Below are 23,741 nucleotides of genomic sequence, written 5' to 3'. Positions count from 1 at the left end.
TATATACTTGCTATTAATTTCTGTGTGTTATTTCCTGTTTGTACCCTGTTTTATAAAGCTATAATCGCCCCGCATCTTTGTCTTCTTGACCAAGCTGCTGCTTATATAAAAAAGGAGGAGCGGACGGTAGGGGGCTGTCAAGACAAAACAGCTATCGTTTCTCAGATTAGAGTGCTCTTGATTCCCTTTCATTTGACGTAAATGTGATGCTCTTACAGTCACACTCATGAAAGTAGAGAACAAGATAGGGAATTAGAGTTTGTGGGGTTAATGCATACTAAGCAATTACCTGCTGCTTGTCACCTTGCTAGTTAAAAGCCAGGTACCACATGTGCTCGAGGGGATCCTTCTGAAATGTCCATACTAAGCCTTGTTGGTTTTCTAGTAGTTGTTTTATCAGTATTCAGGCAGTAGCTTGGAGGCAGTAGGTGTCACTAATACTGGCTTGAGTGCTGCTGCTGCTTTTTCTTTTCTGTTACGCTACGCCATGTAGTCAGGTACGACTACATGGCAGGAAGGGTGCTGTTGGAAGATGACAGCTGGACTGCAAATTTCTCTGCACTGAACATTGCTTAAGAGCATACAGATACAACACAAATAGAACTGCAAATAAGTAATGAAAATAAAGTTATTGTCAGTAGCAGCTGCTCTAACAATTTCTTCAGCTAACTCATTTACTGTAACTTTAATTATGAATCTGCATAAAAATGTTTAACTTGGGAATACTCGCTACTGAATACATTAACCATAGCAAGAAGATTGCCTTCTGTAACATGACAGTTAATTTTTTTAGAAGTTAAATTTAAATACAACTTAGGGAAAAAAAAAAAATGGAATGGAAAGAAAGGTAAATTATAAAAGCAATAATGCTTTAGACTTGTAGATTACATTTGAAGTCTACTAAAAAATGCTGGATGAGTGACATGAGTTTCTACAATTTCAGAATGAAAGCAAGATTAAAATTTCTTTCTTATAGTAATTTTTCATTTAAATTGAAGACTGTGTATATTGTATAGTTTCTGATGAAACCAATTTTAATCTCTCAGCTGAGATTAATGATAGAAGGTTACCGCTTGTTAGTGCAGACTTTTATGGGAGGGTGGGAACTAAGCTAAAAAGTTCAAACCTTGTACTATGCATGAAATTACAGTAGCAGCCTAATCACTGTGGAGAGCTGCCATTTGAAGCAATAAAGGCAGCTGACTTCAGTAAACAGTAAATAGCTGACTCAGAGGAATGGTTTTATCTTTTTAACAACCCCTGTTGGGAAGAAAGTCTGGTAACTTCAGATCTTAACATTTGACAGATCTTTTCTTAGGATCCCCTAGACAGCATTCATTAGACAAACCTATGCATTGCCCCAAAAATATACTTCAGTTTTTCCTGTTTGACCTTTGGATTATTTAAAGTCTGCTTTGCAGCTTTTTGCTGTGATCCCATTAAATCTTGCAAGATCAGTCAAACTGGGGATAGAGGACTCTGGTAGAAAATCCGGGTGCTGAAACAGATAGTTTTGATAATTCATCAGATGTAATTTTTCTTTCTAAATAGATAGTGAAACCATTCCTATGAACCGTATTAGGCAAAAGAATGCGTTATTGGAGGTGATAGTGCTTAAATTAGATTTCATGTGCAGGCTTAAACAACTTTTTCATAGTATTCTGCCTCCTGCAAGAGAGAAACTACCATCCCAGTGTCCTGGATGAAGTCTAACAATAATTTTATGCTTATTGTAATTACCACAGTAATTGTAGTTGGTTAAATGATTGCTGACCTCACACGGGGATTGCTGTGCTTCTGGGTGTGCAGATGTATTTCTTTCCTTCTCCTTTCCCCTATGTAAGTGGATGCATAATTACTGGGTGGAATAATCCAAACAGATTTTTTTCATATGTACTGTGAGGGAAGGGAAAGTCCAAAGACTCTTAAAACCAGATGTTAAATACTGTTTGTAAATCTGAAAAAAACCCCGAAAACAAACCAACCCCGTTTTCAACTAGTCATAAGAACATTCACATGGAAAAGAGTCAGGCTGGTGGCACCGACAAGTGTGCTTACTCATGGTCTTGCTTGCAATGCCCTACAGAATCAGCAAACTGTTATGAAATATCTCAGATGGGTGCAGACATCAATCTTTTGGAAAGCAACAACATGCAACATATGCATGTTGGATACCTAAAAATTCCACCTGTTTTTTCAGGTTGTTGCGTTCTTCTATGTTTTAATCTGTTGAAATTGTCACATGCTCTTAAAGAATTCTATTCTTTATATGCCCTTTCCCTAAACAGAATTAATCTTCGTAGTACATTTCCTGTAAATGCTTCAGATCCTCCTAGATGAAGGAATTATGTAAATTCAAGAGTTCTGCCCTGTGTCTGGAAGCCATGAGTTATACTGCAAAAGGGGAAAGAATGGCTGCATGCCGATGTGCGCTGTACTACTTTTTATCTGGTTTAACAGATCCAAATAACTGGCCTCCTTTGTAGTTGAAGGTACGGTGTGGTGAAATCAGCAGCAGTGGGAGTCAGGTTTTCCTTAGCTGTTTCTCTTACGTGTTTTTGTAATTGAACGTTCTCTTTAGGAAGCGGGTGTAACACAGTGAAGGTTACAAAATATTAGCGGCTGACAGGTGGTTCAATAGAGAGGTTTGAATATATACCCTTGTGACTTGAAAATGTGTTTTGTGTTTTTATGTTGATGATAGGATGAGGGAAGAGAATTCCTTTACAATGAGAACACAGTTAAGGAGAGCAATAACATCATGGATAAATGGATTCTTTCTTTCACCCAGTCACTCATTCAGTTCTTCAAAGCTGAAATGGCAGGTATGCACATGTCTGGTCGGGTCTGTGTACAGGTGTTTAATTTTTGATTAAAGAACTAGCTGTTTCATCCAGAGATTTCCAAGTTCCGTGTGAGACTTACAGTTCAGATAAAAGGAAGAAAATCTTTTAACTAGCTACCATAATACACGAAACGCTGCTTTTCATGGGTGTTAATACAGATTTTTGCTATGCTTGTTCATGAGATATATAAAAGTGATGAGGCTGTTTATTGTCACAGCTAATCCTGTGAGCTCAGTGATGTAGCTTGTTGCTGTAACAACATCTTCTACAGTGCTTGGAGCAATTAATAATGTTATAATAGTAACTGAAAGACAGTAGTGAAAAGGAAGCCAAATAGAATAGAAGCCAAACAGCAAATTGGGGAAGCTGTTAAAAAAAAAAAAAAAAAAAAAAAAAAGGATAAAATGGGTAGTGCTCAAGTCAGCTAAATAAAATAATATTGAGAGGTACATGAGCATGGGGAATAAATTTTCCCCTGCATAGTTCCATGGAGAGGGTTTCCTTGTAATCATATTGTGGGTGCATGCAGCAGGACGGAATAGCATTAGGATATTGCATAGCTGTAGGAAGATACTCTCCTGGTTTTTCTTCCTGCATGTTATCTTTTTCATCATCCCATACCTCTCAATGCTCACATGACATTAAGAGAATGTTCATCGCAAAGAGAAGGTGCTGCAAGAGCCCCCTGAAGTAGTTGGTCGGATCCAGTAAGCTCACAAACTTGCAGATAAAGTCATGGTGGGTTTTGAAGAGGTTTTGGTGCCTTTAAGGGCACTAAAAACCTAGATATTGGAAAGAAGGTGGCTTTTGCCATTGTGGTTCCTCTTTATGAATAAACAAACAACCCCCCCATGCCCGTGATCTTAAGTTGCTCTCAGAAGAATTTTTAGAAGCCTTCTGCAGGTGTGCTGGGGCTTGGGGAAAGAAGGTGTTAGTGGATAACAGATAATAAGGAAACAGCTAAATGCTGGATCTGACTTCATGAGGACATGGGATAGTCTTCTGCTTCAGTCATCTCTTGTATGCCCCCCTCTTAGACTGGCATGATACTTACTCTTACCAAGACCAGTAAGACGAGTTTTTCTTGCTACAGTAGATAAAGCAGGTCATTTTGGTAACAACAACAAAAAAAACATCAGCGGCAGCTGGCGTAGCTAACCTCACTTCACTTTGACAGTAGCGTGCTTATCCGAGTGAATTATTACCTATTGAATAGTAGTGTAGTTTCTCCATTAAACCTGGTCTTTAATGATGGAAACTTCTGGGATTTGGGCACTTTGATAAAAAAAGCAAATAGTAGATATTGGGAAGATATTAGGGAAAGTCATAGGGCAAACAATCCTTCGTATTTTAAGGGGGGATAAAATTCTGTATTTTAAAATAATAGGCGTTATTATACTTTTTTCCCTACTTAAGTGCACAATACAAGAAATTATTTTACAAAACAACTTTTCTCCCGATGACTGAAAATTGAAAGAAGTGTGTGTTTCCATGCACACACATGCCTTTTTTTGAGTCATGAAAAAGTAAGATTTCATTATTTGGTTTATGAACTGGGATTACAGCTATTGAGGGGAGAAATGTGTGTGTCAAGGCTAAATTGAATCTCTTGTTAAAGATATACTATACCTGAAAGGTGAGGTTTTTGAGGGTTTTTTTTGTTTGTTTTTAACCAGTCTCCAAACTAGATCATGCGTAGCTAGAAGAGAGCTGGGAATTTTTTAGGAATACAAATTCCCACATAAATAATGTCTTCCCCACCATGGCATGAATCTTCTGAGCATTTCCTTTTCAGGTTTAAATAACGGTACTCAGCCTTTAAAAATGCTTCTATTTTAGAAAATGCAGTGAGAAGTGTGGTGGGGCTTTTAAAGCAAAGATCCCTTTTATTCAGTAGCTGCTTGATTAATGAATCTGATTCAGGATAGACATCAGAAAGCTCTTCACTTTTAGAGAAGTTATACAAGTTTTTCCTTAGAAGACTGAGTCCTATTGAAGGTCCATCCCCACCCCCCAATTCTCTCGCGAACAACTGAAATTTGTTTTCCCAGTTGCATAGTGATGCTTGTGATGACCTCCTTTTTTGTGCTGGCGGTCCTCCACGCTTTTAAGTTACACAGAACTTGAAAATACAGCTATGTTTATCTTCTTACCTCATCAGGCTTGCTGTTTCTTTACATTCTTTTAGCTTACTGTGTTACTTAGAAAAGGAATTAAAAATTGCAATTAATTCAGGGAGGATTGATTTAAATAGGTGTCTCATCGTAAATCTGGTGAACAAAAAAGAAAATATTGGCAGTAATGAATCAAATTTTATTGTATGATTCTACAATAATTTCTGTTAAACTTCTAGTGACTTGGCTGTATTTACAGCATGTGCAAATCTGGGATTTGCCAAATCCTTGGCGATTAATAGTCTCTTATCCACTATCCTCTTTATGAGTCAGATAAAAGCATAAGGCTTCCATAATGCGTGTTTGTGTAGGATTAGGGAAGCAATTTGGTGGTAGATGTGTTTGTCTTGAAGCATGAGAATTGATGATGTGCAATTTCAAAATATGGTTTTAACATAATAGCAGGTCTAATCACTTTTTTGATCTTACTAACATACGTGCTTCTGCTCAAGTTTTGTGTTTAACGCCAGAGCTACAAATAATAATGTGGGGTTTTTTTAAGTGAGGAGCTTGATGCAGAGGGCAAATATTAACTACAGTAAACATTTTTCCTTCTAGCTTATAGGCTGTACACTGTAGTCCCTCGATTAGTGAAGTTTGTAGATATTCTGACCAACTGGTATGTTAGAATGAATCGCAGAAGACTAAAGGTAGGTACCTACTTCTGCAATCTTGTCCTGTAAACGAAATCCTAGTAGCCTATGTTAATTTAATGCATAGCAGCTTCATCGTGCTACACAAAATCTTTATGCTGCCTTTTAAATAATATCAGTGAGAATGCGAATGAGAAGTTAACATTTTTTTTTTTCTTCCTCTTTGCTTTATGAGGAAAACCAACGAACCAAAATGCCCAGTAATTCTGTTTCACTTGCTGGATGGGATTGAGCAAAATAAATACAGTTGGGAAAAACAGTTTATTGCAGTAACATAGGAAGATTTTTAAGTTTATTGAAATGCACTTCCTGATCCTATAATTGCAGTTGTTGTTTTTTTCTTGTTGAATTCATCAAATAGGGCGAGAATGGGACTGAAGACTGCATGATGGCCTTGGAAACCTTGTTTAGCGTTTTGTTCTCCATGTGCAGACTTATGGTAAGGAAATTACAGCCTGCTACAACTATTTGACATTTTTAGTGTAGTTAATCTAAAAGCACGCATCTTTGTGTCTAAGTTGACCATAGAAACTAGGGATACAGAGACTGAACACATGGGGAGAAAAAACCCATGATGCTACTGATTTGTGTAGCACAGTTCATTTACCACCTCCCCAGATATTTGCTTATCTGCCCTGTGGTACTATAGTGAAGGAAAATAACACCTGACTGATAAAGAGACATTTTGGTTTCATATCTAATGTCCAAAAGTAACATGTAAATACGAGGAAGTAGGTGAACAAGTAGTAGCAATTTCACCATTTATTTCAGTTTGCATTTTGAATAACTTCACAGTTGTGCATTGAAGGCACTGTGTGAGCATTCTTTTTGCTGAACTGTCCTTATGCAATTCATAAGTATTACTGATTCATAATGTACAAACAATAAAAAAAAGATGGTGATTGAGTGCAACATTACAGGCACCATATACTCCATTTATCACTGAGCTGATGTACCAGAATCTTAAGACACTTATTGATCCAGCCTCCGTTCAGGAAAAGAATACTGAAAGCATCCACTACCTCATGCTTCCCCAAGTGAGGTAAGACAGCTGTTATGTGGCAAAATGGGGTTTTGGTTTGGTTGAGTTTTGGTTGGTGGTTGGTTGAGTGGGGTTTTTTGGGGCCGGGGTGTGTGTGGGTGTGTTTTTTCTTTTCACAGAACAGTGCTCCTTCACTGACTTGTGTTTAAAACTGTTTTGCGTAACAAGAAAACAAGCCGCTTTAATAATGCGAATACTCCTTTGCCTCAGGAAGACTTTTAGGATGATCATTAACATACTCTTTTTTTACAAGCAAAACCTGTTAAAGTTTTGATTAAGCTCTGATTCATGTTAGTCTCTTTACTGTAGGAGGACGTTTCACTAGCAGTACATCTCACACCCCACTCTCAGTGTTAGCTGGGAGTTTTCCCTCTACATTTAAGCAGAAGACTTGTGTGAAGTTAAAGGATTGTAGATAGGAAGGAAAACATTTACGAGGACTGTATGTTCCCAACTCATGATGTTTTCTTCTTACGGTGGGCAAGAAATATCCTTTTTACTCTTCAAAATGTGTGCTGACTAGAAGCTATAATGCCTATGAACGATTGTAAAACTTTCTTGTGGGCTTTGCATTTGCAAGAACGTGTGCATCCCCCCATCTCTAGGCCTTTCTTAGTGAATGCTGATGCCAGATCCCATGTGGATTGGAATTATTGTTTTGTGTGGACCACATGCAGAGCCAGCAGAGTGAGTTCTTCTGGCTTCAGATCAAGAATTTAGATCATTGTCCAGAGATTGCCACTTCCTTGTAAAAGGATACATCATGTGAGAAAGAGCTTTCCAGACAGATCGTTTCTTTGGATGCTGATGGGTGAGGTTTTTTGTAAGTGCCAGAGTGTCTCCAGGGTTTGGGTCCATGACGGTTGTACTGGATATAGGCTCTGGGTTATCCATAGTTGCAACTCAACCCAGGCAGAACTTGACAACTGGTTTTCTTTTGGTTTTGTTTTTTTTTTTTTACCCAGCAGAGGGAGAGACCAGTGTGACAGCAATCAGTTGCTCATTAGTGCCTTGGATCCACGCTAGTGGGTTAAGTTAGTGCCTGCATTGCAGCCTGCGATTAGTCACTGAATGCAGGGGAAGCAAACCTTCCTTTTGCATTGCATCTCAGTTTGAAAACCCTCAACGACAAGGGAGCTGACCTTGATAATTACGTGCCATTTTAAAAATTTAAACCTTCTAGTAATGGTGTTTCTTTTAAGGATACTTTATCCTTCGTGAAAGGTAAAGCTTGCCGATAGCTTCAATAGCAAGAGTTACTGCAACAAGGAGTTTGAGATTGACATAATGGTGGTGCTGATTTTCTGTTCCCTGGGAAAGTGCCATAAAGAATATGTAATCAAAGAATGCAGAACTCATCAGTGAGCTATCACAAATGGTTTTGACCTCCTGCAGAATGCAGTAGTGGAAGGATAGTGAGCTATTTGTAGGAACTCAGTTCAGGCATGGGCTTAGCATGAGCGTTTAAAAGTGGCTTAGTCACTTTTTATTCCTGTTAGTGCGAACTGACTTGCTGCTGTGTCGTGCAAACATATGATGTGTTTGAGTCGCTCGCGCGGCTTTCCTCTTTGTCCTGTACTTTGGATTCTTGTCTGCTACTAGTTTGTGTAATTTACTCGTTCCCCTATGTATCAGTTGTTCCCTTTGTCAGGTAAAAAGGCATGTTTTTGGTACTAAGCTATTGTTGAAGTTTCAGAGTTCCACTTTGAGTTGCTAAGCACATCATTGCATTTTTCTTTGAATATTTTTCTGATGACTGCATAAGGAGTATTGCAAGTTAATAATAAGACACTTTTTGGATGCAGTTACAGAAAATACTACTTTAACAGTATGATGGGTGTGTACAACTAAAGCTAAGGGACTTGGCCACTTTCATAGCTGAACGTGACTCAATACCTGTGTTACAAACCCCACTGAGGCATTACTTGATTGCTTAGTGTCTGAACAGATTGGTTGCATTAAATTTGGTGGGTGTACATGCGATCTGTGAAGACTGTTATTATTTTGTGGCTCCACAGTGTTGTTAAATAATGGCAAGTAATATTGAAATACTGCCACATTATACTATATGAAACTTTCTGGAGCAAAATCTTCTATCTCAGAATTTACACGTTTCCAAGTTTTTGGAGGACCATCCTGAAAGACTGGCTTTTGGAAGAACAAAAGCTTCAAAATAGGTAGTAACATCTTAATCAAAGCCCTAATGCAGAAGATGGGGTTATTTCAGTTTTAAGTTTTGCTTTACCAGTTCTGTTTTTCTGGCCAATCCTTATTGGATGTATGGTTTTCAACCCAGTACTTTTGCTACTTGTATTGCAGCATGCAGCTTTGTTCATTTGGTTCACAACTGTCTTTTGAACCAGTACTTCTGGCCTTGATAAGACATTTGTGTGTTTTAAAGGAGCTGCCTCCTTTTATTTATTTTTTAATTTATGCAGCTACTCAAGAAAACCACGTTTTTGGAACTGTTGGCTGCTAGTACATTTGAAACAAAGTGTGAATGTCGGCTTACTCCAAAACCTCAAACAACACCCCCCCCCCAAAATGCAAAAAAACCACCCAACCCTGGCTTGCCTCAAAATGGAAGGTGGTTAAAATAATGAAGGCAGAAAAAATGATGAAGCCAGGAAAGATGACAAAACTGTCTAAAACATCAAGCTAAAATGTCTAGAATTCCTGGAAAAGATTATAAATTGAGATGCAGAGTGAGTTGATTGCATTATAGGTATTTAATTGTCATTGTAAGTATACTATTTATAATACCTTTTTGCATAATCTTATGACATTATTAATGTAAACCTTCTTATTTTATTAATATCCAATAAAAAGTTAGTATGACTCAATCCATCATCTCCATCTAGTGAGAGGTGCTAGCAAAAGATGTTTTAAAAATAGCTGTGTGTTTTGTTTTCAGCAGGTTATTTCTTTATCATCTTTTCCAAAGAGAGAAGGAAAAACTTGTTTGTTCATTTTTCAAATTGCCCCAAACAGAGCATAATTGAGTCTCTTGTAGGAAATTTCAGGGAAGGGGATAAAATGTTTTCAATCTGCTCAGATATGATGAAAATGAAGCAATACAATGTTTCCCTTTTAATCTAGGGAGGATCTCATCGACAAAAAAATTGAAAGTGCCGTTTCTTGTTTGCAGTCTGTTATTGAGCTTGGACGAGTAATCAGAGACAGAAAAACCATTCCAGTAAAGGTTAGAACTCTTAACATCTCTTATCAATGCCTTGGGAATGTGCAGTAGCTTTGTAATTTTGGGATAAGCTTGAGAAAGTTGAATAATTAAGTTTGGAATAGCAAACAGAGTTCAACAATAAAATACTTCAAATGATAAAGAATGATTTCTGAAGTTCTTTGTTTTCAGTTGGAAAGACAAAAGTTTATGTCTTTTTCCTTCTTCCCAGTATCCTTTAAAAGAAGTAGTAGTTATCCATCAGGATCCAGAGGCTCTGGAAAGCGTCAGATCTTTAGAGAAGTACATACTCGAGGTAAGAACATCATGAACATGATGCTCAACTGGATTGGGTATGTCAGTTACCCAAATAAACAAAACCCTAACCTTCCCTGTTGATGATATTAATAACTCACTAGGTAAAATTAATTTCACAGAGAATTGTAATGAAAGGGGATATCGGTGGGTACTGTGTACAGAAATGAAGGTAAATGGGTGGTGATCCTTAGTCAGTTGTGGTACTGAGAAATACTTAATTGCTCAAACTGACCACATAGCCCCTCGGTCCTATTAGAAATGTTCTTTTTCTTGATTAGTGAAAGGAAAAACATTTTCTGAATGAGAATAAGACAATAGTCAACTACATGTTGTCAAAGAGATGGATTGCAAAATCTGGGATCTCTTTCAGTTGAAGGGCAGTAAGTGGAAGGTTGACGGAGAGGAGGAGTTCCATGTAAGGAAGAATAGGGGACCAGTCAAGATTTTTGCAGCATTTTGTTTAGGAAATAAAATGTCAAATAAATAAGATGTTAGTTTATAAAATTTCTTACACTCATCTGCTCCTGTATGCCACTGCAATAGTCCTTTAATGTGTGTCCGTTAGGGAAATGCAGCTTGCCCTACTTGTAAGTCTTTGTTTGGATAAAAGCCCCGTCATTCAAGAGAGAAGTAAGCTTTCTCGGTTTTTTGAGCTTAATTTCCTGATATTGGCTGCACTTTCTGCTTTTAGTCAGTCATATAAAAATCCTTGGTATTTTAAGATGTGAAATTAAAAAGGAGCTTCTTTATAAATAAACTTCATGTATTTATGTGTTTATACTATAAATAAATCTTTTAAACTTTGGTACTGCATTTCAGAAGTTGTAGTGAAGGCACAAAGCGTATTACTTCTGATTGCTTAAAAGACTGTTTGTAGAGTGGGCTTTTTAGTCTTTATGTTCAATTAAATTTCATTACAACTAGACATTATATGCATTATCTTTCCCATCTATGATGTACAAAAGAAATCAAACAGTAAGAGGGAATAGTGAGAAGGAAGAGTGTTTCAGCTACAGTGATGAATTTCGATGAAATGTTGGATGTTGGGGTTTTTTTTTTTAAAAAGAAAAGGGGGGAAAAATATGATACTATGCCAGTATGCCTTTGAACTTTTTTCTAGGTGTTGGGGCCTTCAAAACATCTTGCAAACCAGTGGTTCTTACTACTTAAATCCGTCATGATCATGCATTTGATATCATGAGCGATGCTATGTGTAATTTCTCAGTGTTAGCAGCCTAGGGACTTTATTATTGCTTTACTGAACAGGGAGTTAGAGGTAATATCTCCACTGTAAGACTGGGGGCCTTTCAGAACCCCTCTGGACGGCAGTGAGGGAAGAAGTAAAACTGGTTAAGCAATGGTGTTCTTTCTTAGCAGTCATAATTTCTTTTTGGTGCAGTAGCCTCTTGTTGGGGTAGATGATCACTCTTTACCCAGATGTTTCACTGGACATCCAACCTTAGGACGTCTATACTACTTAAGAGCTGATGTAATATAGGACTCGTGGGTTGAACAATCTGTTCTGTTTTATTTAATAATCCAGAGACCATTAAATATATTTCTGCTAATAATTGACCTTTCTGTCATCTTTTATTTATCAGAATCTGTCACTTTCTGATCAGTTTATATACGTTCATGACAGAGGCAGTTCCAAGGGCTGTACTAAGGCATGCTGGTAGTACATAAGCATAAGGCTATGATGCTTTCTGTTTAATAGATTTTTTTTCTGCCATAAGTGTTAGTAACATTGTGCATTCTGTAAAGCCACTAAAACAGGCCTTCAAAGATAAAGGAGATGGAAGTTCTTTTTCTGTCATAACCACTGGCAGTACAGTATCGAAAGATTTCCCACCCCCCCCCGCCCCGCTTTGTCCAGAAGTGTCATGGCTCTTACCTATACACCTGTCCTTGGAAAGGTTAAGGATTCTTTCTGCCTTTCAGTAAGGCATCACCAGAGGATTCTGTAACAGAAGACCTAGTAACTTGCTTAAAATGTGTTGGAACTTTTTTAGTGCGGGTTGTCCTTGTCAAGATCAGCTGCTTTGGCTTGACAAAGAGAACAAAAATCTGCATCTACCCAAGCAAGATCAGTTCACCTCGCTTGTCTTGGTGAGAGCAACCGTGTCAGTCAAAGAATTCAAGAGGTGACTGACAGAGGGGAGGACCTCTTAAACTTCTAATTACTCCAGCAATACCATCTTTCCCCAAGCCTAAGTATAAATCTGAGGAAGGCTTCTAAATTTCTACTGGGAGCAACTTCAGATCAGTGTCAAAGGGAGTCATGGCTCAATGCACAAGACTTCTTGATCAGTGTTGTATGCATCTTGCTTTTGGTTTACTGTGGGACTTAAATTCTTAAGAATTGTGCACTAAAGGAATTTTAATTACAAAATCTTAATTGATTTGCAAGTGGGATTATAAGGCTTTTCTGTCATGTTAGCTTATTGATTATTTCTCTTAGACTTGGCAGTTATGATGCTTTACTTCAGAGCTGCTGTTATTAATCATTTCAATACCTAGATGTCTGCAGTAGCAGAATTTTGTGAAATGTAGGTTAGTGTCTATCACATTTTTTGTGTGATAGATGAAAACTGGTTTTGTGGATTTAGATGAAAACTGGATTTGTGGATTTTGCAGAATCCAATTTTGAGAGAGATGGGGTTTGCTTACTCAAATTGCTTCCAAAAAGACAGCTGACAAAATTTGATGTCAATTTCTACAGCTCATAAAAGGTAACAAAGGAACCTAACGATTTTATAAGTTATTACATAATGAGATTGTACAAAAGTATGTTTTAATTTATATTCATTTGCTACTGCAAACAAAGTTAAGGTATGTCTTACGGGGAGATGGGTTACAAGAAACTCAAATACCTTTATGGAAGCACAAATACAAAATACAGTATTGTCCTATTTTTATTATGTATCTTAAAATTCAAATAGCTGATGCTGAAGCTTAGTACGTGTTTTATTGTATTGCATAGCCATCAATCTAGTTGTTTACTAAGATGGTTCAGAGCTAAAGAGGTCAATGAATACAGGCAGACTGGCTAGTATTACTTGGGTTGTGTTTGCAGCTTTGTTCATCAACCTCCTCCATATTCAGAGCTTTAGATTCTTTAGTTATTGCCAGAAGTGTGTTTCTAGTAAATTTACAGGTGCCTGAGGTAATCTGTAAGAAAAATGACACCATTTAATTTCATGCAGTTGCTGACAAAAGAATTTGAAAAATACACTTGTCAAGTCTTCAAAAAATTTCATTCATCACTTTATCAGAAGTAGCTGTAGTCTTTGATCTGCAGTCTTACTCTCTTATCATCAGAACATAGTAAATCATTTGAACAAATGGATTTTAATATTAGAATTGTCCAGAGTATAGAGTTGTCATGCAAAAATGGCCAAGCTCACAAAATGAAATAAATCCAGGCCTTTTACAAGCCTAGTTCAGGACTTCTCTTCCTAACTACCTCTAGTGAAAGGTTTTATCTGAGTAAATTTTATTCTATGCACAATCAGAATCTTGTTTGCATGCCACCTTTGTACACCCTTCAACCCCCACCCCTATGTATGGCTGTAATAAAACAGAAAATTGAGTTCATCACATCCAAGGTCTACCAGTACTGTAACACTGTTAACGTTACGAAGTAATGTAGTGGACTGAGTCCATGAATGGGCTGAATTAACTGATGCGTGAACCGTGGCAGTGTGTGGTTTCTGGTTTTGTTTCTTGCAGTAGGTTTTCAGTATTTTGTTTCTTACAGTATTACATAATCAATATTTATTTTCCTTTTTAGGGTGCTCACTTAGAGAGCCCAGCCCAGCACTGGCATTTCTCTTTCTCTGTTCTGAGACTTGGGCATACCTGATCGTGTCTGGCACATGGCACCAACTAAAGGCCCTTGTAGATAGGAGTGTCTGAATATACAGGTCTTCCGACTGGCGATGGGAAGGACTGGTTGGCTCAGTTTGTGTGTATGACACTTGAAAGATGTGTTAAGGAGCTAATTTTGATTTATTGGGAAGATAAAATTAAGAACCATTTTAAGTCGAAGCACTATATTGAGGCAGATATAAACAGACCTAAGACACAGGTTAGTTTTTTTGTTTGAAGAGTCATTCAGATTTTTTAATTGATAATTCTTCTGTATACAGAAGAATTGTTTCCTAATCTAATTAGTATAGAAAACTTGTCCTGATAGAGTTGGCCTGTATGTAATTTATCTAATCAGGCTCAAAGTCATCTTTCAATTTGTGCTATTTTTTGGATTATGATTTTTCTTTTTCTCCACGAGGTTGTCATTTACCACTTGTGGGCTAATCTCCATCAGCACCCCATTAAAACTGAACTTCTGAAGTATGTAATTTTCAGTAGATTTCCTAAAAGATGCATTAAATAAAATTAGTTTCAGTTGTATTCTTGGCTCCTTATGTCAGTAGGTCTTCTGAGGGAATTAGGCTGTAGCTCAGAGGTTGTATTTAAGCATTACTTCTCAATCTAAATGTTTGGCTACTTGCTAGTCCTGTCATGCTGACGCTACCATTTACTTCTGCTTCCTAAATTACTTGGAGTAGCTTGCTTGCCAAATGCACGTGGTGATTCTGTATCATGTTGACGTCAACTCCAACAACCTTCTAGCTAGTGGAGATTTAAACACAAAGTGCTTCAAGTATTGGGCAGCCTGACAGAAAGCCTGCCAAATTATAGTGAAATGTGCTCCAGATATGTGCAGGTTTGCACCTGTAGAAGAATTTGCATGTTGGCAATTAAAAGTTTCCAAGATCTCTCTCTGATATGTTACACCAAGAGAGTGAGACTCTGTGAAACTGGAAATTTAGGTATCAAGACCTGCCTTGTGTGTGTTTCTTACTTGGCTTTACAAAGCAGGGGAAAAACAGACATTCTTGAAGACATGAAATAACACTGGGATACAGTGCTCTTATTTACAGGAGGAACACCAAGACATTATTTCTCGGTGTTATTAATAACAACGTGTGTAATGCATTTGTTCATTGGACAGAATTAAGCGTAGAGCAGAGAGATTTGCTGTGTATTTTCAAATTTGGCATTGTATGATGGTCAGGGTGTATAATAAGGTTTGTGGTTGGTTTTTTTTGAATGGTGGTTTTTAATGTCCTTATGTGATGAGGAAAATATTTGTAATTAAGAATGTAAGAAATTACTTAGTGGTTTAGACTCGTGGCTCATCTAGCACATTGTGCTGTCTCCTGCAATGGTGGAGTCCATTTAGAGAAAGCGTGAGCATCTGGCTGCTTTGAGCAGTAGACTCCTGTTGTAGTCACCATCTGCAGCTACTGTATTAAAGATACTCGAGGGCACACGCCTGCCAGTTCCCTTTAACACCTCTTCATGTGCCTACTGTGACTAGCGTAATTCTGTTTTGAACTTGATGGTATGCTCCTGCTTACCTCCTCTTGTGGCATTAAGTTCCAAGGGTTAACTACTTGTATACCTCTTTTAAACCAATCTCCTACTATTTCCTGCATGCTCCCTTACTTGAGGAGTTGTTTGGGGATTTGGTGAATAACAGTTTTACATTCCTTACCCACCTCTTTCATAATTTCAAAACTCCAAAGAGTTCTAGCCTTGGTCTTTGCTCATATGGTGGCAACACTGTCCTCTTAATCAATTGTTCTGTAAAACTTATCACAGCACTGCTATATTCCCCTTCAGATACGGGGACAAAAACTGCACGCATTACTTAGAAACTTGAGTGTGCCCATGTTTTATGTAGTGGCAAAATAACATCCTTGGTCTGGGGCCCCTCCTGAAGTTCATGCATGTTTTCTAAGCTTTTTTTAGCTGCTCCGACACACTGATCTTGTGCTGCAGAGCAGAGCATGGGCAGAAGTTTTTTCTGAGCAAGGCGGTTTTCTGTACAGTAAGGACCTAGAATAAACACAAGAAAAGAGACAAAATGAGGCAGTAGCATTTGTACAACCGAAAACATAAGCCTGTCAGTTCTAGTTTTCTGGCTAAATGCAAGATATTTCTGCCTGAATTTTGTCAGGCCATTTTCTAATCCCATTGCACACGAAGGTAATAGTTTTATCTCTCCAGGCAGTTATAATGGTAAAATAAAAAAGGCTGTTGAATAGGGATCTGATTTGCGTTGAGCACTGACTGGTGTCAATTACTAACAGAGAAAAGTCGACCTAAAGGCTGAAGAGAGGATAGGATCTTCTACTGAAGGATAGTTTCAGTATTGGTTGGGTTTATTTGCTCTTGCAGTGTTGGCTAGTTACTTGGTCATAGAGACAACCATATAAAAAAAACTTGCAGCTTGAGACTTATGACTTCCCCAGTACTGTGGCCCCTGGTTTTGTACCCTTCCCACAGCTGTCAGAGGTGGCTGTTCTTTAGCTTCGGTTTTTTTTTCCTCTTGGTGTATTTATGTAGGAACTTAATGTACGTCAAGTGACACTATCTACTAACAAAGATAAATATGGAGTCCGGCTGAGAGCAGAACCAGATCACATGGTGCTTGGGAAGCGTTTGAAAGGTGCATTTAAGCTTGTCATGGCTGCAATCAAAGAGCTAAAGAGTGAGCAGCTGGAGGAATTCCAGGAGACAGGTATGTAGTGGCACAAACTACGAAATGATGGCAATGTTGACCAAAAAAAGACCCAAAATCCTTCATCTCATCAGAGGGGGGGGCCGGGGGGAGGGAATTTAAAAAATCAGGCAATTGTACTTGATTTATGTATATTAGTGAAGCATTTGCAGGAACAGATGCAAAAGTGTCCTTCTGTGGGTTTAGGGAAACTTAAGGCCTCCTTCCCTGTTGTTATCCCTATTAAATTTTATGTTGATGAGAATAGGAGAAAAGTTGTTTTTATTATTTTGCTGACAGGAGATTAGAAGGGGCCATGTATACTAGTCTTAGCCTGTTCTCCTGTTTAAGTGCTATTGTAAGGCCGAAGTAGAGAGTAAGCTGTTCTGTAAGACAGAATCAGATTTGAACTGAGTATCTGTGGGATAGTTTTTATTTTAAAAGCATTACTTCAATTCCAGATTTACAAGTGGGTGTGAATTTTCTAGCTCTATCTGTGTAGTTAGCTGCTTAAATGTAAATTTTGATTTAGTTGAGTATACAGCTTATTTGTAAGTTTTATTCCGTTTCATTCAAATGGTACGCAAACAGTTGCTGAAGTGTCTGCATTTGAGTGAGTTCCGCTGCCTGTAGAAGTGCTTGTATGAAAAATCTGAATGTGGGAGAGTTCAGCGTTTCTTACTAGTGCTTAGCTGCTGTTTAAATGTATTGCAGATGTACTGCATTTCACATATTTGGAGTTTGATAATTATTTAAAGCTTTTTGAATTAAAAAAAAAAAGGGATTTTTTACTCTGATTGTAAGAGATGGCCTTCATCTGCTAATTCTGCAGGCACCATTGTTGTAGAAGGACATGAACTCCATGGGGAAGATCTTCGTCTCATGTATACCTTTGATCAGGTTGCAGGAGGATCTGCCCAGTTTGAGGCACATTCGGATGCTCAGGTATTTTACTGGTTCTGTTTTGGTTTTGTTTTGATTGAGGGAAGAGTTCCTCTAGAAGTAACATGAAAATGGTGAGGTGAAAGGTGGGGTGGTTTTGTTTGTTCAGATAGTTCAACAAATTCCAGGAGCCTATCTTCTGAATTTTGGAGATGTTAAAGTACTCACAAAATATCACATTGAAGAAAGTGAGGAGCTCTATAAAAATGTACCTGAGATTCTGAGTGAGTTAATACTAGCTTTTGTTTAAAGTTTGTCACCTGTTCAACTGTATTCTGTGCATTACGTCAGGTTTTAGTTCTGCTAGACGTTACTCCAGACCAGTCCATGGTGGATGAAGGAGTTGCCCGGGAAGTGATTAATCGCATCCAGAAGCTTCGCAAAAAGGTTAGAAAGCAATGGTTTGGAACAAGACATTTTAACTTCCTTTTAAGCAATCTTTGGACAATATGCAGCAGAAACTGACCTTTTTAATGTGATGCGCTGTATCATTTACTACTCATATATAGCTTTCTGATCGGACAGAAATGATTACAAATAATTATTTTCATTTTGAATTCCCGTATTACTAAGTAGCTCGAGTTGAACAATGAGCTTGCTGTACATCATCCATCGTGAATTTGTTTTACTGAGCCCCTTTTGTGTTCTATCTTCAGCCACGTATCAGTGGTTCAGTCCCAGTTAAGCAGCTCACAGGCCTGCCTGCCTCCTGCCAAGAATGATGTTCTGTTCCGTCTCGGTTCTGGTGTGTTACATCAGCTGGGCTGATGAGAGCTCAGACACCTAGGCCTGCTAAAGAAACAAACTCATGTCTCAACAAATTGCAGGAGGCATTTCTGGCACCGATTTGTACACCTACATTAATGATTCTGCTCTAAATGTTTCTCATCATGCATACAAATGATGCTGTCTGACCTTTATGTTAAAACACTTTGAACCAATGTAACTATCTTTTTCTCTACAACACTAATCCAGAAAGCTCTGCACTGTCTCCATTTTGTGCCAAGAAAGCATGGTCACCATGAAGGGAAACATAGGGACACAGGATAAGGAAAAGGCTGAAGTACTTAATGCCCTCTTTGCCTCAGTCTTTAATAGTAAGACCAGTCGTCCTCAGGGTACCCAGCCCCTTCCACTGGAAGACAGGGACGGGGAGCAGAATGAAGCCTCCACAGTCCAAGGGGAAATGGTTAGCAACCTGCTACACCACTGAGACACACACGTGTCTATGGGGATGGATGGGATCCACCCAAGGTCCTTGTTGCCTGGAAGTTAGCAAATGTGATGCCAATCTACAAGAACGGCTGGAAGGAGGATCCAGGGAACTACAGGCCTGTCAGTCTGACCTCAGTGCTGGGGAAGGTTATGGAGCAGATCATCATGGGTGCCATCACGCAGCATGTACAGGACAACCAGGCGATCAGGCCCAGTTACCTTGGGTTTATGAAAGGCAGGTCCTGCTTGACTAACCTGATCTCCTTCTATGATAAGGTCACCCACTTAGTGGATGAGGAAAAGGCTGTGTGTGTTGTCTACCTGGACTTTAGTAAAGCCTTCGACAGCGTCTCCCACAGCATTCTCCTGGAGAAACTGACCGCTCATGTCTCGGATGGGCATGCTCTTTGCTGGGTAAAAAATTGGCTGGTTGGCCAGGCCCAAAAAGTTCTGGTGAATGGAGTTAACTCCATTTGGCGGCCGATGACAAGCAGTGTTCCCCAGGGCTCAGTTTTGGGGCCGATCTTGTTTATTATCTTTATCGATGATTAGTAGGAGGGGATCGAGTGTTCCCTCAGTAAGTTTGCAGACAACACCAAGTTGGGTGGGAGTGTTGATCTGCTGGAGGGTAGGAGGGCTCTGCAGAGGGATCTGGACAGGCTGGATCGATGGGCCAAGACCAACGGTATAATGTTCAACAAGACTCAGTGCCAGGTCCTGCACTTGGGTCACAACAACCCCATGCAACGCTACAGGCTTGGGGAGGAGTGGCTGGAGAGCAGCCCGGCGGAAAAGGACCTGGGCGTGCTGGTTGACAGCCGGCTGAACATGAGCCGGCAGTGTGTGCAGGTGGCCAAGAAGGCCAACAGCGTCCTGGCTTGTATCAGCAATAGTGTTGCCAGCAGGAGTAGGGAACTGAATGTCCCCCTGTACTTGGCACTGGTGAGGCTGCACCTCAAATATTGTATTCGACTACAATATCACTACAAGAAGGACACTGAGGTGCTGGAGCGTGTCCAGAGAAGGGCAATGAAGCTGGTGAGGGGTCTGGAGAGCAAGTCTTACGAGGAGCGGCTGAGGGAACTGGGGTTGTTTAGCCTGGAGTAGAGGCGGCCGAGGAGAGACCTTATCGCTCTCTACAACTACTGAAAAGGGATTGTGGCGAGGTGGGTATTAGCCTCTTCTCCCAGGTAAATAGCAATAAGATGAGGAAATAGCCTCAAGTTGTACCAAGGGAGGCTTAGATTGGGTATCAGGAAAAATTTCTTCACTGAAGGTGTTGTCAAGCACTGGAACAGGCTGCCCAGGGAAGTGGTTGAGTCACCATCCTTGGAGGTATTTAAAAGACGTGTAGATGTGGTGCTTAGGGGACACGGTTTAGTGTTGGACTTGGCAGTGCTAGGTCAATGGTTGGACTCGCTCTTAAAGGTCTTTTCCAACCCAAATGATCCTGTGATTTTATGACAGCTCAAAAAAAGCCTTTGATCTGGAGAGGACATTAAGTAATATGTAACTCCGTACAAAGAATTCTAAAGGTTTCAGAATCTGCAAGTTTTAAAAAACAGAACAAAACAATTCCCTGCTCCCTCATGCACATACACATTGCAGACATGAAACATGTTTTCCTGTGGCATATGTAGGGTTTTCCTACTCGACAAACTTGGTGGCAATGCACTAGAATCTGTATGTTTTTCAGACTTAGGCCTGAAGAAATATTGCAGGAGCTGTAGATGATGTGTAGACAAAATTTTCATGGGACATGTTTTTGGGAAAAGACATCTGTATGGTTAAGACTGCATGAATCTTCAGTATAAGCATACATGAAAAATGACGAATTTGTACCAAAATAGTATATATACAAACTATACAGGATTATATCTGTATAAAATAAAACCAGGAAGGAATGTAGCCAGGAAAAGAAAACTCTCTCATAAGTTAAAGATGATTTAAATTTACTTCTGTAATGACATAAGGTTATAATTTATTCTCACTTAAATAAGTATCAAAATAGTTAGTCTTGCCTAATATTTAACATGATGCTAATGTGCATTTATTCTTCCATTCTTTTCTTCCCACTCCTGTTACAAAAGTGTATGTGCAATAAAAACCACAAACAGATTCTGGATCCGCAGTGACTATTACTGAGATGGCATTAGGGCAGTCATTTTTAGCAGACTTCAGAAATAAAATTTTCTTAGTGCTGGTATTTTTTTTCCTTGAAATAATTTTATTACTGAGGCAGAAATTTGCCATAATTGAGCATTAAGAAGTGTACAATTCAAACCGATTACTCTTTTCCTGAAGCATATGTTACAAAGAGATGTGACGGAACTAGTGTGAAAGCTTAAAAAAATCTGGTCAGCACCTTCCAAAACAATACCAAAATGCCTTGGAGACTCTTGGGTGTTAAGAAAATGTCACTAATTGAGCAGTTGCTTAATAAAGAGAGCTGTGGGTTTAATTTCAGGCTAACAGGTTGTGTAAATGCTAGTAAAGCATCAAGAAAAGCTTTCTAATAGATTTGGTAGGCTTTCGGTTCACGAAGGGGGTAAGTTGGTAAATGAATTTGAAAGTGAGACATTTAGAGTAAGGTGTGCTTTTTCGGTTGTTAGCTTTTGAAGAAAACCACCATGTTTCAAGCCTCTTTCTTGCCCTTTGGACAAAAGAATTGTTTTATTCTGAATTTTTCTTGTGGAAACTTAACAAATGTCTGGTAAATATTGAAGATATTTTTTCTTTAACTTAACAAGTATCCTTCTTTTAGTTTGTGTATGTGAAAGTCATCTTGCTGTCATTAATAGTATGCTTGGTGTATCCTACAGCGAAATCTGGTCCCTACAGATGAGATTACAGTGTACTACAGCTCACATCCAGAAGGTGACTACCTGGATACTGTTATTAAGGAACACACGGATTTCATTTTTGCAACAATAAAGGCTGCCCTGAAGCCTTACCCGGTGCCTACCTCAAAAGAAGTTCTCATCCAGGAAACAACCCAAGTAAGAAAGAAAAAGCATTGACTGCTTAGTTCATTTTGTTATGTGCTTTTGTCTGGACAAACTGCTTGGTTTACAGAAAATTTGTATGTAAATATTTATTTGTGGGATATAGTGGATATTCTTTTATATTTATAAATTTCCATATTGGCCGTTTTGATTTAAAAAAGAAAATAGTTGGGCTCTGTATTGAAAATGAAGCTGCTTGGGAACCAAAACAAATATCTTAGGTAGTTGTTTTTGTAAGCTTAATGCACACAGTTATTTGCTGTCTTAACAATGCACTAATCCATGTACAAAAATATTGTTGCTCTGATTTCTTTAAATTAATATGCTTTTGTATTAGAAATGTTCTCCTCTGAGGCTAAATTTTGCCTTCTGGCTTAAGACCAACTTCAGTTACTAATGTCTGAGGACGGTGTTTTTTTCTCCCCCGTATTGCTGAAATTCAGTCTTTTGTAACAGTGCAGTTTTGCCGATTGGCTTATTCTTTCAGCAGCAGATCTGAACTGCTTCCTTTGTTTTCTTTGACTCTTTGTTCTGTCATGTTTTGAGAATACTTTTGCCATGGTTTTATTCAAACTTTCTATATTCAAAAGGCATTCCTAGCGGAATTTTGGATGAAGTATTCTTCAATCTAAATGTCATGCTAGACCAGAAAGACAAGAATTTATGATATATCAGACTTAAAATTTGATTTACAGAATGGCTTGGGGGTCTGAGAAAAGCTGAAGGGAAAGCACATACTTTATCCATCTTAGTAACAGCATATGTAAGGAAATGTTTTATACTTAATAATTACGCTTCTAAAGTTGTACAGATTTGAAACAAAGCTCTATTTGGCCTTTTTCAAAACTATTAGTTTAATCTAGTGACACACACAGGGAAAAACACTATGTAAAAGTGGAAAATATTATGGCTGAGAAATTGGTGAAAATATTTTGCTATTTATTCTAGGTACTTATTTGATTGGGATACTGCTGATGGACAGTTCGATGTTAAGTCAGCATCAAATGGCTTAGAATGTAAAAGCAGCTGGGAAAAAAAAATTATTGCGCTGGGAAACCCTTGTCTGAATGCCTACCTCAAATTGCTTCGTGCATGAGCTTTAATGTTGGTTGCTGTGTCTTTCTGCAAAAGCTTTCATGCCTGTGCAAGTGTGGTTTCCCCCCGCTGCTATTTTTCTGTTTTCTAAATCTTAAGTTGGCAGATTCTGGTGAAGAAAAACACTGTGGAAAGCTGAAAGATGAGTCTGTTGGATTAGTTTTAATTACTGCTGTCTACGTAAAGAGGAAATCTTGCCCTGACAGAAGGTGCTTGTTATTATGGATACAATTGATAGCTGTTGTCTGGATGTCAGCAAAAGATCCATTTGGTTTTGGAAATGATGAGCTAGTATGTAAAGCAGAGATAGGAGGCTTGTGGCTATGCATTTGCACAAATGTCAGATTTCAGACTGTGTAAACCTGAAAAATTAGAGCTGAAATAAGACTATATATGATAGTTCTGTGTGGCTATTGCAATTGATGACTAAGTTGATAGAAATGTAATAATCTTGTAACGGTCACAGAGCTGAGAGTGCCTACCTGTCAGCTTAAAATCTTGGGCCTGGAGGTTTTTTCAAACAAAAACATTAGAAGAGAATTACTGCAAGTTCTGTGTACGAAAGCTATACGGTTTCCATATGGTAAACAGAGGCAAAGAAAAACTTTGTAAGTAAATGCAGAGTTGTTTGTTATTATCTTACTTCGAGGAGTCTCAGTCACCACGAAGTACCCCCCTAGAGCGCTAATCTGTGCTCTTTGC

At 38.6% G+C, this 23,741-nt stretch overlaps 1 protein-coding gene across 1 annotated transcript in view; it reads left to right on the top strand.

The window, feature by feature from the left end:
- IARS (isoleucyl-tRNA synthetase) overlaps nucleotides 1-23,741 on the top strand; it is a 103,584-nt gene that overhangs the window by 65,113 nt on the left and 14,730 nt on the right. Inside the window, 10 exon segments of the mRNA XM_010290383.1 lie at nucleotides 2,705-2,825; nucleotides 5,579-5,670; nucleotides 6,035-6,112; nucleotides 6,594-6,715; nucleotides 9,815-9,917; nucleotides 10,126-10,209; nucleotides 16,629-16,803; nucleotides 17,615-17,727; nucleotides 18,016-18,111; nucleotides 21,762-21,938. Coding sequence (XP_010288685.1) covers nucleotides 2,705-2,825; nucleotides 5,579-5,670; nucleotides 6,035-6,112; nucleotides 6,594-6,715; nucleotides 9,815-9,917; nucleotides 10,126-10,209; nucleotides 16,629-16,803; nucleotides 17,615-17,727; nucleotides 18,016-18,111; nucleotides 21,762-21,938 — 1,161 coding nt within the window.

This window comes from Phaethon lepturus, unplaced genomic scaffold (genome assembly GCF_000687285.1).
Source record: "Phaethon lepturus isolate BGI_N335 unplaced genomic scaffold, ASM68728v1 scaffold10667, whole genome shotgun sequence".
NCBI lineage: Eukaryota > Metazoa > Chordata > Aves > Phaethontiformes > Phaethontidae > Phaethon > Phaethon lepturus.
The sequence above is the reverse complement of the archived record's forward strand: the minus strand, read 5'-3'. Positions and strand labels throughout refer to the sequence as shown.